This window comes from Magallana gigas, chromosome 2 (assembly GCF_963853765.1).
Source record: "Magallana gigas chromosome 2, xbMagGiga1.1, whole genome shotgun sequence".
Classification (NCBI taxonomy): Eukaryota; Metazoa; Mollusca; class Bivalvia; order Ostreida; family Ostreidae; genus Magallana; species Magallana gigas.
In genome coordinates, this window is record NC_088854.1 from 39,701,732 (window position 1) to 39,719,316 (window position 17,585).

Here is a 17,585-nt window from a genome sequence, read left to right on the forward strand (position 1 = left end):
TATGACGCAGTACGCAAAAAAGTAAATCTGGTAGCATGCAATTCCTGTTCTGGCTGATTTAAACTGAGGCAAATTGTATGGGGACCGCTCTTTTGAAAAATTTGTTAAATGAATATATTTAATTTGATAATGCGAAAATTCCTTAATTACAAATAATGTGGTATGTGACAGCTTCACGTTGTGTGGTATTATTTATAAAAATAAACAATAAAAACAAGTATAATTCTTTAAATAGTTTCTTTCCCATTATTGATATGTTCCACTGTAGCGCATTGGGTTAGTGGGTTCACTACAAAACTGTAGGTCATGAGTTTTTTTCCCGTTGAGAACAATAAATTTTTTAACTTTCCAAATTTTCTGAAACGTTTTTTGGTTGAATACTGTGAAAGAAAATTCTAAACCGGTGAACATACTTCAATTATAATATACTTTAATGCACATTAATATCGACACCTTAAGGGTATGGGAGGGTTGCTTTGAATTTCTCTCAGGTTGAGATACATGAATCCTATTAGCCAAGTCAATTTTCCCCTTTATTTATTTGACTTAGTTTTGCATTAAAGCAAATATATTCACTTGTACAGGCCTATAATGAAATATGTATGTATTTATCATTCCAACATTATATTTAGGAAATTTTTTTCAACTCAGAAATGAAAAGTCCCCAAGGTGTTTGGGTCTTGGGACTTAGGAACGATAACCCTTACCTGAGGAACTTTCATACCAAATAAAATTTAAAAATATTTTTTGTGTTTATGTGCAATGATTTTCATTCAATTTTTTATGTCACATTTATTAAAATACAGTTGCTAATAGCATCAAGCAACTTTTTCAGATGATTTGTCAACAGAGTAAGAAAATATGAAAAATTATTTTTTTGGGAAATACTAAAAAAATTGCAATGATAACATTTTTGAATGTTGAGAAGTGTTATATTTTTGTTATGTGTCCGAAGGAAACATCCATCATATGACAAAAAATTTCTCTCAATTTGTTGATAGCTGTCTTTTTAAAAAATATTTTACAAAAACACGAAAAAACATTAAAAAAAATTCTTTAAAAATGCATATAGTATCCCTATCATCATTTTAATACTTGATAAGTATATGTTTTGTGGTCTTCTATTGAAAATTTGAATAAACTGTGGGTGTATAGAGCCACCTTAATTAAATGGGCCTGGTCTTATTGTTAAAACCATAGTAAGTAGTATACTTGTACCATAAAGAATAGAAAGGGCTATGGTGAAAGAGTGATTGCATATTCTTTTTTATAAATGACATTGTTATTCATGTTAGTCCAAATTTAGTACCATTCTGATAATGTCAACTCCACCTCTAATATATATTAATATCAATGTTATGGTAGATCAACGTCATATAAACGAAAATTCTCTTCTTCTTTTTTTTCGAAAGTTTTAAGGAGGAAAACATAGAATGAGTTTATTGTAGCACAGTCTAAAATCATAATTTAAGTTGGAAATTGACAAGACTCTTTAATAAAATAAACGAAAGTGATATAAAGCTAAGAAATAAACGCAACAGAAGCGACCGAAAAAGACTCAAAAGACGGCGCTAGGTGCAGTCATCCTTTTACATGAATGATAGAACATGAAATGTACTTGCAATTTTGAGTTGATTACGTCACCCGGTTTGATATTTTGACGATTTTGGGAAATTTTAAGGACCTTTTGGTCCACTAGGGGGCAGGAGAGCTCTAGAGTCTCTTTATTATAACTCTTTACTGAGTAATAATTTGTTAATAATTATACAAACGAAAATGTTCACTGTACACAGTTGTTTATCTATACAGTACCATAATACACCATATGTTACCTAATTGGGGGTTTCTATGGACCAGAAGACCAAAACTTTGAGCATTTATATTTAAAACTAAGAAATATTTTAAAAAGCAATGTAGTACAAAAGTTGCTAAAAATAATGTTATTAACAACATGCTACCTTTAAATCTTTGGTTCATGGCCCCGGTAAGGAGTAAACGGGTCGGCCCCTAAAACATTTTGTTCAGATATCTCTAGAACGGTTGAAAATTCCTGAACACTTGTTGAACAAAATATGACATTGTTTATATCTACAAGATCTTTCATTTGATATCAAGATAAAGGGGCTGGCCCTACTCCAATTAGGGGCCAGGAGGGCTCAAAAGTCTTTTTTTTTATAACTTTTTACTTTGCAATAATTTGTTATTAAGCAAAAAAGGTTCATTTTACAATTGTTTATGTTTACAGTACCACAATGATACCATCTGTTACATAATTAGGGGTTTCAAGGGACAGGAAGACTAAACTGTTCTATAATGAGTGCCAGTGGTCAGATATGCATGGTTGATGCTGATTTTTTCAGGTCGACGGGGATATCATTTATTAAAAAATAGGTATTTTTTAATTGTTCAGGATATTGATACATGTATATGAAATCCACAACAATCGAACCTTGCAAATTCTAATCATTTCACAGCAGCATAGTTTATCTTAAGTTCGTTCTGGAAATAATGTGTATGTAATTAGTGGAGTGTGTGATCTAAAGAAATTCATTGGAGACTGCTGTTAAGGTAATGGTCCATACCCAACTGGATAAATAAAATGCGTACAGAATGTTTTCATATTTTTCAAACGTGTATCTGAGGATATGTTCTTATCAAATTGTACCCTGTTGGCTGGTCCATCGGTATTATAAAAGCTAGGGCCGTTGCTAAAAATAGAACCGATTGCGGAAAAAGGCGCTTTTCTCATACATAAAGAATATAAGCCTAAGCCTGAAATTTGACTTTCACAAAATCATTTTTTGACTTATATCCTATGTAAAATAAAGGAATTATTATTTAAAAACAAAATTTTTTATGTTACACTTGCTTATTTATAAAAAAAATAGATAAATCTGCTTACAAATTAGATAAAATGAATAAATTTTCAAAGAGAATTTAAGCTCTTATAATTTTATTTACGTACAGAATTCTCTAAAATTTTGATATTCTTTAAACCTTAACGCCCTTAATCAATTGGAAATAAAATTACCCTAGGGACCGGCCTTTTCAGGATCACAATTGGCATATTTTTGGTAAAATCATTAAAATATATATATTGAAAAAAGATCCGTAAAAATAAAAACTGTGCATTGGCTTATTATTTCATAACTCTAGAAAATATGTTTTGATTATTGTTAAATAGGAAACATGATTTAAACAAACTGTTGATTAATCTGTATTATTTAAATCGCAAAAGATGGTTTCTTTGGATATCGGTAAGTATTATGGATCGAGATCGGTATTTAGAAATTGCAGTCGCATGCGTGGAAATGCTAACTACCTGATATATGCCTTCAAGACAAAACCTCTATTCAAACTTTTTTTACTGGTTTTAAAGACTGTTCTTATAATGAAATAACTTCTCTTCAGCGCATTATTTTAATTTTAAAAACAGTTTTTTTGTGGAAAATAAATCTATGCTCGTTGCTAAGCGAAAAGGATAAAGATGATATAGGTCAAATTATTTCCCCTTGTGTTTTTATCTCCCTTATGCACTGGAATATAGATCTCGGTCAGGATTTCATTTTGGATGTTTATGGACTTTCAGGAATTAATGTTCAAAGAATTGAATTAAATTCAACCTTATAATGGATTGATGTTTATGCAGGACAAAAGTAAGCGGTCTAACGTGTTATATTTTCAAAACGAGAACGCAATCGACAGAACCCAGTCATGTTATTTCGCTGATTAATACCCCGGTAGGCCTAATTGATTGCAGTTGTCAGGATTTTTGATATATTTGTTTTGAATCAATTTCGATGTCAGCTTGATTTCTTTGTTTTGAAATACACCTTTTAACGTTAGGTCTCAATTAGATCGGGCACGGATAAGACGTAATAACGCGTGAATTACGTCAGACGTTGTTTTGTGACGTATGGATAATTACCTTAAAGTGTAAATTTTCTACAATGTGATGCATTTTATAAGTTCATTCTTGCCCTGCATATGATTTCAGTCTCCCAAATATATACATATTATTTTATATTTCTTTGATATAATTTTTATCATATTATTTTGTGATGAAGAAATATAGAATATTTTTTATTTTATTTTCTTTAAAAAAAAATCATTGTTCACAAATGTACAGTAGTTGTTTTCGTTTGCTGCTCTAGATTTTCAGTCTTTATAACAGAACATGTATACATTGAAATATTTTCAACGATACTAAAACACATTCAATTGTTAACATGATAAAATGATACTGAAAATCAATTTTTTTAAACCAATTTTTTAATTTACAAATATCTCATCGTCAATATTTCTTGCCGTGAACCCGACAATAAAAAAGGTCTTTTATGGAGTTTTTTTTCAATGAAGAAGATCGTATCATCGCAATTTAGAATAATAGTTCACGAAATAAGTTTGTTTTCAGTATGCCAATGATCAAGAACGATTTCGGAAAATATGACGACGTAATGAAATCAAAGTACATTATATAATATACGTATTCTCTTTTGAGAGGTGGACAGGCATATCCAACATTCATTTGTGGATATAGAGGCACAATCGTTATATGTATTAACAGAAAAAAATATTTCAGAACATTTTCAACCAGTTCAAAATCAAAAAACAATTTTTTAAAGTTTTAAACAAAGAACACAAATCTCAAAAAAGTTAGCCCATTGTTGATATATGGAATGAAATACCTGCATGCCTGTTACTGTATGTTTTCATTTCCGTACTGTAATGCTGGCAGGCTCTTGTCATATTTTGTATAGAATTAGTGAAAATGGAATAAAAGAAAGAATGAATCCGTGGGTTTTTTTTCAGTTAAGTATTTAAACAAACTGGTAAATATAATATTGTCCATTCATATTAACTTTTATGGACTTAATGATGCTTTTGATTATTGATTGCTGTCCGTGCTACATGTTATTATGGTATTACTATGAATATGTGTTGACAGTTCCAGCTAAATGGGGAGACAAGGCCAAAATGTTTATGAGAGAAGCTGCATTGAAGGTAAAAAAAATAAAGAAATAAACAAAGGAATCGCCAATTTTCTCATATACATACTTGAAATTTAACTACAATGGATGTCAGTCAATGGCGTCTTTGCTCTCAATAAGGCTAAAGTTTTGATATCAGATCACAAAACAACTGTCATTTGCAACAAGTCGATTTCAATATCTACAGTGCTTTTTCTCCTGTTTTGAAAAGGGACCTCTGGATTTGAATTGGAAAAAATCATTGAAGGTCAATTGGGGAAAAACTTGTATTATTGTTTATTTAGATAAACAATACTTTGACTTAAATTGATTTTTTCTAATTCCATATTAGCATTTTGTAATATTTTGAATCTTCATTGTTCTTCTCTTTTTCTTTTTGAGATCAGAAACACTTTTTTTTAAAATGAGGATTGAACACATAATTTTTTTAAAAAAGATACAAGCATAATTGAAAAAAATACCTGAGATATTTGTGAGGGGAAAGGGCAGAGATTCAGACCTAAATTGGCTGTAGAAAATCATTTCTAATGCAAAGTGTGTGTAATAGGCTCAGCACTAACATGCTTCTGTTAGCACTCATTAATGGGTTAACCCTTTATCTCAGTGGATAGAGCGTTGGTTTTAAACTGAAGGGTCTTCAGTTCAAATCTAGTTATTCCCCTATTCTTTTACAATGGTGCCCGACAGAATTATCCACTTTCAGCCTTGCACCTTTTCAATAGCAGGTCATGCACTCTATTATCATCTTTTACGTTTTTCGCTAAAATTATAGGTTTGATAGTCGTTTTGAATGATTTCTGGCAGGAAGGTGGTCGTCATTACAAATTTATAATTTTCAAGAATGAAAATGAAATGCATATATGAGACTCCTCGACAAGTTTGTGTAAGGATTATATGCTACTCAGATGACGATAAGGACTATTGAGCTCGTGTTTAAAAATTATTGAAATATGTATGATGTTATTCATGATCAGATGCAGTGCATGGGTTGGTTTGAACTGGTTTCTATATGAATTGTAATAGATTTTTTAAGAAATACCGAAATATATACCAATTAGATGTATATTCAATTGTTTGTGATTGAATGTTGTATGTAGCGTCTTAAACATTTACACACTGCTATACCTCAATATGCATTTTTTTACAGGCGGGAATTAAAAAAGATCATTTGACATTAACTCTAGAACCTGAAGCAGCATCTATCTACTGCCAATACTTTGCCAAAGAAGACACATTATCTCCAACATTAGGTGTTGTGAAACCAGGCACAAAGTTCATTCATTGTGATAGATCTGGGAGGTGAGATTTTTTTGCATAATAAAAATTTATTTTGAGATTGGTTTTCTATTGTCTGTTTTCCGCTTACGGGAGCTTAAGGATAAGAAATAATCTACTTTTTTCAATTACAAAAGTGATAATGTTATTACAACGAAAGCATATGGATATAAATTTAAATTTTAGTGCAAGCCCCAAACTCTTTATAATTATATCCCTACCATCTAGTATAAAAATTTACAGAGACAAAATAGACAGGTTATTTGTGCTCAATGATCTGTTAGCCAGGTGAGTAGTGTAGTCTATGGGCATCTTGGGGTTTTTTTTATTAACTGCTTTTCTGGCGTATTATAAATTTGTTCTTTCACGAGCTTTTAATCATTTAAGTTTCACACTTGTTTTTCTTACATGTTAGTTATGATTTGTCTTAATTTTCACATAATATAACAAAAAATATTATATCAAATGCTCATGTTGTTCTTTAAAAGATTTAAAAGAGAGTCCATTTTCCACATTCTTCACTTAGGTGGTACAGCTGATATAACAGTGCATCAGAAGTGTGAGGATAACACTTTGGAGGAAGTTCTTCCAGCAAGTGGAGGGCCATGGGGAGGAAAAGCTGTAGATGACCGGTTCGTGAATTTTTTAAAAGAATTGGTTGGGGAAAATGTTTGGGAGGAATTTAAAAAGGTAAACATGGATGATTATCTGGATATCATGAGATGTTTTGAATCTAAGAAAAGAACAATTGTTCCAGAGAAGAGTGGTAATATCCGAATGACAATACCACAAACTTAAGTTAAATTGTCCACCAAGTCTCATGGAGTCAAGAGTTTCAAAAAAGTAATTCAGAAAAATGATACCCATAGAAATAATGTGGATTACACTACTGGAAAGCATGCATGGGATAATGACTTTTTCAGGGGTTTCTTTAAGAAAATTATTGACGAAATAGAGAAACATATTGATGAAATAATCCAGGAATCTGAGGCAAGAGATATTCGAATCTTTGTTTTTTTTTTAATGTTCACTGGTCCAGGATGCAATCAAGAAACATTTCGGCGATGTTTCTATCATTGTACCTGAAGAAGCTGAATTGGCTGTTTTGAAGGGTGCCGTCTTTTTTTTTTGCCATGTGTCAGATGCTATCTCGCATAGATCAGCAAGATATACGTATGGAATTCAAACATGACCCGAATTTATGGAAGGGCATCATCCAGAAGAGAAAAAGGTGGAAATAGGAAAATCAGTTCGGTGTCGAGATGTCTTCTTCAAGATTGTTACCAAAGGGGAAAAGGTCATGCCAGGGTATTTGAGGTCCCAGATATTTCAAGCCCTGCATTACATTGAAAATCTTTTAGATTGCGGGGTGTTTGTTTCAGATAAAAAGGATCCAAAGTATGTAGATGATCCAAAGTGCATACTGCTTGGGCATCTACAGGTCCTATTAAATGCAGAGAAGCAGACCGTTGAAACGCTAATTGAGGAGACGCTGATTTTTGAGAGACTCAATTGAAATTTAAAGCAAAAGATGTATATTCTGGTATGCATTGTGAGGTCATCTTGGATCTCTTGAAAGATTGATAAAAGTTATATATTGTATGTTGTGAACACACACGTGTTCGTGTACGTAGAATATAATTAAGACTATTTTATTCAAACAGGCAAACTTTGTACGATTACTTAAGTTTCTGGAGTTATTATTTTGTACTATCATAAATGACATTATGAAAGAGGAATTATATTGCACTATGTATATTTCTAGTGATGTTCCTATCATCGATTAAAATCGAAAGCTAGTCGATTGTTACCGCATTCTAAGCGTTTGATCAAAAAAGGTTTCATTACGATTAATCGATTGAGGTTTTTCTCCCTTTCAACGAGCGCATATCATAAACAGAATACTCTAAACGCGAACTTTCTAAACCCTAAAAAGGCACGCGGTCTGAAAATTTCTGACATGTCAGACGAGCTCCATATTCTCTTGATGAAGCGACCTCTAAATAGGTAGCTTGACGACGCGACCTTTAAAAATAGGACGGCATATTCTTACTCAGGGAATATAGTACATTCTCGAATTTGGACGTATTTTGGTTTGAAGAAAATTGATGTTGATTGCCTTCTAAAGAAAATTTTTTAAATATAAAATCTTTATGGATAGAAATATTAAGTAAATTAAAATACGAAAGCCTAGTAATGTGTCTGCCCATTGTAACTAAGTCTTGTGTATTGCATTTATTTAGCACTTAACTATAAAATATAAAAACCTCCGATTATAATCAATAGTTGCAAGAAACCGATTATCGATTCTGAAGATCTCAACGATTCCCATCACTAAATATTACATTTTATATAGTTCTATTGTTCATATGTACCAACAAAAAGAAATATATTTTTTAATAAATTATCACATATAATCATGACAGTTTTTTGTCCACTCGCAGTGAAATTATCCACATTTCTTCTCAAATCTGCCTTTTGGCCGTTTATTTCACCTCTCTTTACAGTTTTCAAAGAATCAATAAATAAAGAGGAACAATCATTACATGTATTAATAGAAAATATTATATTAGAAGATTTTTATAGCAGTTCAAAATCCCAAAAAGAAAATTCAGTTTTATTGTTGATGTATGAAATGAGATACCGGCATGCCTGTTACTGTACGTTTTCATTTCTGTATTGCAATGTTGTCATGCTCTTGCATTATTTGGTGTAGAATTAGTAAAAATAGAATAAAAGAAAAAATGAATCCGTGGGGTTTTTTCAGTGAAGTATTTAATCAAACTGGTCAATATAAAATTGTCCATTCATACTAATTTTTATGGACTTTATGGTGCTTTTGATTATTGATTGCTGTCTGTGCTACATGTCATTTCTTGTACGTTCTATGTTTTATGTTATTTTACCTGTGTAAATGAGTTTTTACATTTATTGATAATATCATTATCAAAAAATCAATTTATCAGCCAGTTTCATTCTTTTAGTTATTACATATAGGACCACCTGTGAGACTTCAATAAACTGTTTCATATTAACATCTACCGAGTATTTTTGCCTCTTTTTCCTAAGAAAACAGATTGTAATTTAGAGCACTGTCGATACCAAAAATGCTGAAACCTACACGATTCATTTCTTACCAGTTTAATGATCGATCGAAACCATTAGCAACCTAAGAAAAATCACGGACTGCACGGAATAATCATGATGATGTCAGACTCCTCGAATTCCGATAAAAGGTGATTTGGCTATTTCTTTTAACTAACGTATTGATGTACATTAGCAAACTTTTACTTACTCTTTACGATCAATTTATTAATTATTTAAAAGAAAAAAGTAGATTGAATATACTTTCATTGATGATTCATGCGGATTAAGAAGGTAGCGATCATTGCAGAAGAAATTTACGCAACCCACTTACGCGGGTTATGTATTTCTTCTGCAATGTCGCCACCTTAATATCCTGCATTTATTAAGAATATTAACACATGTATTTCATATCCACAAAAATCGAACCTTGCGAGTATACCCGGTAGGTTATCTTAGGTTCGTTCTGGGAATGATATTTATGGAATTGGTGGAGAGTATGAGCTAAAGAAATCCATTGCATTGAAGACTGCTGTTAAAGTGTAAATTTTCTACAATGTGATGCATTTTATAAGTTCATTCTTGCCTTGCATTTGATTTCAGTCTCCCAAATATATACATATTATTTTATATTTCTTTGATATAATTTTTATTATATTATTTTGTGATGAGGAAAAATAGGATATTTTTTATTGTCTTTTACTTGAAAATAAAACATTGTGTTCACAAATGTACAGTAGTTGTTTCCCTTGCTGCTCGAGATTTTTAATCCTTTATAACAGAACATGTATACATTGGAATATTTTCAACGATACTAAAAGACATTTAGTTGTAAACTTGATAAAATGATACTGAAAATCAATTTTTAGAAACCATTTTTTAAATTTCAAATATCGTCAATTATTTGGTCGTGATCCCGACAATAAAAGTTTTTTTAACGAAAAAGAGTCATGAAAATTATTTTAAATAGTCGTAATTTAGAATAATGATCCACGAATTAAGTTAGTTTTCAGTATGCCAAAGATCTAGAGAGATTTCGGAATGAATATGGCTTGATTTAATAAAATCAAAGAACATTATATAACATATGTATTCTCTTTTTAGAAGTGGACAGGCATAGCCTACATCCATCTGTGGATGTAAGCTATGCCTGTCCACTTCTCAAAAGAGAATATAATATACGGTCCACACTTGTGATATATACATGTGTACCGGTATATGCTTTGGTCAAAACTTTAAAGACAGCAATTCTATAAAGCCATTTAATGAATAGGAACTTGGACTTTCGGTAGGATGTAACGATGGGTATTTTTTACATGTATCACAAAAAGTTTAAAATGACGCAGGCTTTAAGTGAAATGTACATAGATTGCGGAAGTTTTAGCTCAGATGACAAACAAACTTAATCTTGTTGATTCTCAAGCGGTATAGCTGAATGGCCGGCAGTGAAATACTAAGTAGATAGGCCTACGTCACATTACTGTTTAACACACGAAATGTAATTGTTAAAATTGTCTGTTAGCGTTTTAAAGGCAAGTTGTTATACTATAGTAAGTATAGATTAAGTAACTAAAATATCAAATAATTAATTGAACGTATATTTATATTATCTAAATTTATAAGTTTTAAATTTTTCTTTTTAGAAATGGCCATTGATAGCTTGGTAATGCAATGTTGTCTTTCCTGCTGTGTTATTTTTGAAGAAACAAAACGAAAGTAGATCTATCAGAATCTCTAATATGGAGAAAGATAGCAAATGTACGAGGCTTGTGGTTGCTGCAATTGACTTTGGAACAACGTTTTCCGGTTATGCCTTCTCCTTAAAAAATGAATGGGGACGAGTGTTTACTAATCAATGGACTGGTGGAAATCTGATCTCTCCTAAGGCTCCTACCTGTCTCCTCTTGAAGAAGGACTTTTCTGAATCTTTTTTTGGATACGAGGCTGAGGACAAATACACAGAATTGACATCAGACGAAAGTCACAAGGAATACTATTTTTTTCAAAGATTTAAAATGATTCTTCATCAAGATGTTGTATGTACACACACACACACACACACACACACACTCTCTCTCTCTCTCTCTCTCTCTCTCTCTCTCTCTCTCTCTCTCTCTCTCTGTGCAATGTCGTCTTCCCTCCTATGTTATTTCTGAAGAAACAAAACGAAAGTAGTTCTATCAAGAACTCAAATATGAAGGATCGCAAATGTACGAGGCTTTTAATTGACATTGGAACAACTTTTTCCAGAAATGCCTACTCTTTGAAAAATTCATATCTCTCTCTCTCTCTATCTGTCTCTCTTTCTCTCTCTCTTTGTCTCTCTCTCTCTCTCTCTCTTTTTCTCTCTCTCTCTTTATACACTTAATGTAAATTTTTGGCTGTAAAATGCATTTTGAAAATTGTAAACACCTGGCAGATACTTTAATTTGAATTCCTAACTTTCAGACCAATGGCTAATGTTTTTGTGTATTAAATAATGTTGACTAATGGTTTACAGGATGTTAAACGGCATATTCTGTGTTACGATATCTCAGGCGAAGCTCTGGAAGCACGTTTGGTCTTTCAACATTGTATCAAGTGTCTGAAGGATTATTTGTATAAACAGATAGAGAAGAGTTTATTAGGCACTCAGGATGGTGACATTGAATATGTGTTGACAGTTCCAGCTATATGGGGAGACAAGGCCAAAATGTTTATGAGAGAAGCTGCCCTGAAGGTAAAAAAAATTAAACAAATACACAAAGGAACCGCCAACTTTTTCATATTTATGTATTAATTGAATATTTTGATATTAGATCACAAAACAACTGTTAGCTACAACAAGTTGATTTCAATATTTACAGTGGGGTTTTTTCTGTTTTTAAAACTGACATGCTCCTGCTAGCACTAGAAAATGGGTTAAACCTTTAGCTCAGTAGGTAGAGCGTTGGTTTTAAACTGAAATGTCTTCAGTTCATGTCTAGTTGAGGATATTCCCTTTTCTTTTACATTGGTGCCCATAAAAATTACCCACTGGAGTGTTTCTGTCTGCACCTGGAGAGGGGGGGATGGAAGGTTGTTTTAAATCAAGCATATATACTCGCCACCTTGTTTTGTTTTATCTCTAAAAAACATATTCCAATAAAGCCTATCCTGAAAGTTAACAAATATTGGGGGGAAAAATTCTATCAGAGTCTTGCACATTTTCAATATCAGGTCATGCACTATATTATGATCTTTGAAATTTTTAGCGGAAATTATAATTTTATAGTCCTTTTTGAAAGATTTCAGGCTGGAAGGTGGTCTGCATTACATATTTTTATAATTTCAATTCTGCAGAATGAAGCTTAATTAAATGCATATATGAGACTCCTCCACAAGTTTGTGTAAGGGTTATCTGCTACTCAGATGACGTTAAGGCTTATTGCCCTCTTGTTGAAAATTAATGAAATCTGTATGTTGTTATTCACAAGCAGTGCATGGGTTGTTTTCAAAGTGGTTTAAACTGGTTTTTCTATATGAATTGCAATAGATTTTCTAAAAAAATTACCGAAACATATACCAAGTGGATGTAAAATTTAGTTGTTTGTAAATGAAACATCAATAAGTATTTTTTTACAGGCGGGAATTAAAAAGGATGACTTGACTTTAGCTCTAGAGCCAGAAGCAGCATCTGTCTACTGCCAATACTTAAATTCTGTCAAAGAAGACACATTATCTCCATCATTGGGTGTTGTAAAACCAGGCACAAAGTACATGGTGATAGATCTAGGAGGTAAGATTTTTTTTTGCGTAATAAAAAATTATTTTGGGATTGGTTTTCTACTGTCGGTTTTTCGCTCACAGGAGCTAAAGTATAAGAAATAATCTACTTTTTTTCAATTACAAAAGCGAAAATGTTAATACTATGAAAGCATCCATCTATAAATTTAATTTTTTGTTAAACTGTGCGCATGCAAGCCCTTAACTCTTCATAATTATAACCCTACCCTTAAGTACAAAGATTTACATAGAAAAATTAGACAGGTAGTGTGTACTCCAGAATCTGTTGCTCAGGTGAGCAGTGTAGTCTATGGACATTTTGTTGTTGTTTTTTTCATCAATAATTTATTGCCTTTCTGGCATATTATAAATGTCTTCTTTGTCAAGCTTTCAATGATCGAAGTTTTATACTTGTTTTCCTAACATGTTAGTTTTAATTTGTCCTAATTTTTAAACAAGTTTTTAAAAATATTATATCAAATGCTCATGTTGTTCTTCAAACGATTTGTTTTATATTGAGAGTCCATTTTCCACATTCTTCACTTAGGTGGTACAGCTGACATAACAGTGCATCAAAAGTGTGAGGATAACACTTTGGAGGAAGTTCTTCCAGCAAGTGGAGGGCCATGGGGAGGAAAATCTGTAGATGACCGATTCATGAATTTTTTAAAAGAATTGGTCGGGGAAAATGTTTGGGAGGAATTCCAAAAGGTAAACATGGATGATTATCTGGATATCATGAGATGTTTTGAATCTAAGAAAAGAACAATTGTTCCAGAGAAAAGTGGTAAAACCCGAATGACAATACCACAAACTTTAGTTAAATTGTCCACCAGGTCTCATGGAGTCAATAGTTTCAAAGAAGTAATTCAGAAAAATGATACCCATAAAAATAATGTAGGATATGACACTGGAAAGCTTGTATGGAATAATGACTTTTTCAGGGGTTTCTTTAAGAAAACTATTGATGGAATTGTGAAACATATTGATGAAATAATCCAGGAATCTGAGGCAAGAGATATTCGAATCTTTGTTATGGTTGGCGGTTTTTCTGAATGTTTACTGGTCCAGGATGCAATCGAGAAACAATTCGGGGATGTTTCTATCATTGTACCCGAAGAGGCTGGATTGGCTGTTTTGAAGGGTGCTGTCTTTTTTGGCCACGTGCCAGATGCTATCTCGCGTAGATCAGCAAGATATACATATGGATTTCAGACATGGCCCGAATTTAGGGAAGGGTTTCATCCAAAAGAGAAAAAGGTGGAAATTGAAAATTTAGTACGGTGCCGGGATGTCTTCCTCAAGATTGTTACCAAAGGAGAAAAGGTCATGCCAGGGTATATGAGGTCCCAGATATTTCAAGCCCTGCATAACAAAGAGAACATTTTAGAATGCGGAGTGTTTGTTTCAGATAAAATGGACCCAAAATTTATAGATGATCCAGAGTGCAGACTGCTTGGGCGTCTACAAATCCCATTAAATGCAGAGAAGCAGACAGTTAAAACGCTTATTGTGGAGACACTGATTTTTGGAGAGACTGAATTGAAATTTAAAGCAGAACACGTACATTCTAAAATACAGTGTGAGGTCATATTTGATCTCTTGAAAGATTGATAAGAGTTATATATTGTTGTATATTGTGAGTAGAATACATGAACCTAGAATATAGTTAAGACGATTTTCTACAAACAGGCAAAGTTTGTAAGATTAAGTTTCAGATGTTATCATTTTGCACTATCACTATGAAAGAGGAATCATATTGCGCCATGAATATCACATTTTATTTATTTTCTTTCTTAAATTCAGATGTTCCAACAAAAAAACTTTTTAGAAAAGCTTTATTACATGGAATCATGGCATTTTGTCCACTGGCAGTGAAGTTATCCACATTTGTATGGCACTCCAAATTCACAAAATTGAGCTGAATGTAGTTTCACAATTGATAAATTAGGTTTTTCGACAGATAACTACAGTTTACGAACCGCATCTATAATTAACGATCTGTTAATTAAAGTTTTCATCTGTAAAACTATATTTAACAGTTGTAAACTATAGTAAACGAATGATAATCTATGTTTATCTGTTTGTAGATAACGTTTACAATAGATTTTGCTGATAATTATAGATTAACATCTGTATACTATAATTTACATTAGTTAACTACTTTTGTTGTTAATCATAGTTTCACAATTGTGAAACTATAATTATCAGATAAACTATGTTTTGCAATCGCAAATGGCTGTTTTCAGTGTTTGTCATAGTTTAACACTTCTAAAACATAAATGATCGCGTTAACTATGATTTACAGATGTAAAATATGATTATCGTCGTTAACTATACCCTGTATATAGTTTTCTGTTGTAAACTATAGTTTACAATAGTAAAACCTAGTTTTACTAATGTGAAATTACGATTAGCTCATTTTGTGAATTTGGCGTGCCATACATTTCAACTCTAAGCTGCCTTTACACCATTTATTTCACCTCTCTTAAAAGCTTTCAAAGTATTAATAAAGGTACAATAACAAGGTGTAATGCAACAACAATATTTTTGGACCATTATAATACCAGTCCACAAACAATTAAACAACTTTTTTTCAAGTTTTTAACAAAGCACACAAGGCTGTTAATAAATAATTTTGCTGTATGTTTTCGTTTCTGTACCGCAAGTTATACCAATATGTTCTTGTCATATATGACGTAGAATTGAGGAAAATTGAATGAAACTGAAGAGAGATTGAATCCATGTTTGTTTTTAGCTATGTATTTCAACAAACTGGTCAATAGAATATTTTTATGGACTTCATGATGATTATTGATTGCTGTATGTGCTACATGTTATTACCAGTATGTTCTATGCTATATGTTACTTTACCTTATAAATGAGTTTTGTCAGTATTTGATAACAGCCAGTTCCATTTTTCAGTTGTTACATGTAGGACTATCTGTGAGACTTCGACTGTTTTATATTTACATCTACCTAGTATTTTTGCCTTTATTTCCCAAGATAACCGATTTGTAATTCACAGCGCTGGAGATACCCACAAGGCTAAAACCTACACCATTCAGTTCTAATCAGTTTACTGATCGGTCGAAACTTTTAGCAACCTAAGAAAATTCACGTACTGCACGGAATAATCATGATGATGTCATACTCAAATTCTGATAGATGTTTGGCTATTTTTTTTTTGGCCAACATGTAATGTATTCATGTGCATTAACAATAATTTATTTACTTTTACATACTCTTTACGATCAATCTATTAATTAGTTTAAAGAAAGATGTAAATATGGGTATGCTTTCTTTGATGATTAATGCGGATTAAGAAGGTAGCGATCATCGCAGAAAAAAATTACGCAACCCGCTAACGCGTGTTATGTATTTCTTCTGCAATGTCGCCACCTTTATATCCCGCATGATCTATTATTTTTTATTTGTTGAGGATTTTAATACATGTATATGAAATCCAAAAAAAATCGAACCTTGCGAATTCTAATTATTCCACAGTAGACTATTGTATAGTTTTATCTTGAGTTCGTTCTTGGAATAATGTTTATGTAATTTTTGGCAGTGTATAGGATAGTAAAATTCATTGGAGACTGCTTGAGTGTAAATTTTCTACAATTTGATGCATTTTTTTTCATTCTCCCAAAAAAAAAAAAATATATATATATATATATATATATATATATATATATATATATATATATATATATATATATATATATATATATATATATATATATATATATCACGTAATAAGTATGCCAAAGATCAGGAACAATTTTGGAATGAATATGACTTGATGTAATGAAATCAAAGTCAAAGTACATTATATAATATACGGTATGTATACATTATTGTGATATATACATATAAACCGGTATGTACTTTGGTCAAAACTTAGAAGACAACAACTTTATAGAGCCATTTTATTTACGGGACCTTTGACATTCGGTAGGATGTAACTATTTATCTTTTTCTTGTATCAAACAAAGTTTAAAATAACGCTGGTTTCAGGTGAAATTTGCATAGATTCCGGAGGTCTTAGCTCAGACGCCAGACAAAATTAATCTTGTTGATTAATGAAATACTAAGCAGACAGGCCAACGTCACATTACTGTTTAACACAACTAAATGTACTTGTCAAAATGTAAGTTATGATGGTTTATTTCTACCCCTTACATGCATCTATGATGTCAGATTTGGGCGTGCGTAAGTAAATTTACCGATATAAAAATCAGATTTTTTAAAAAGATTTGTAACTTGCATGTAGACATAATTATCTTGCGTTTTGACATAATTTATCTTTCATGCAGGGGGCAGAAATCGGCCACCATACAATACAAAGAAAAGAGACAATATAGTACCCCGTCCAAGAAGTAATTCTTAATTTTAATTGTCACGGACATAATAATTTCATTATGAATCGCACCTACAACGTCGCACAGACAATTGCAATTATCTTATAGAACCATTTTAACAAGACCT

At 31.9% G+C, this 17,585-nt stretch overlaps 1 protein-coding gene across 11 annotated transcripts in view; it reads left to right on the plus strand.

Annotated features, from left to right (window-relative positions):
- LOC105331478 (heat shock 70 kDa protein 12A) overlaps positions 1-15,991 on the plus strand; it is a 31,993-nt gene extending 16,002 nt beyond the window's left edge. For 2 of the 11 annotated variants that reach the window (XM_066076537.1, XM_066076534.1), the window contains 5 exons: positions 6,793-9,502; positions 10,994-11,386; positions 11,851-12,069; positions 12,954-13,107; positions 13,642-15,991. In XM_066076537.1, coding sequence (XP_065932609.1) covers positions 11,090-11,386; positions 11,851-12,069; positions 12,954-13,107; positions 13,642-14,708 — 1,737 coding nt within the window. In that variant the 5' untranslated portion in view covers positions 6,793-9,502; positions 10,994-11,089 and the 3' untranslated portion in view covers positions 14,709-15,991. Of the gene's footprint in view, positions 1-4,948; positions 5,005-6,138; positions 6,291-6,792; positions 9,503-10,748; positions 10,901-10,993; positions 11,387-11,850; positions 12,070-12,953; positions 13,108-13,641 lie in introns of those variants that run through there. The other 9 variants (XM_034444309.2, XM_066076539.1, XM_066076540.1 and 6 more) reach the window with 9 other exon arrangements.
- The last annotated feature ends 1,594 nt before the right edge of the window (positions 15,992-17,585 follow it).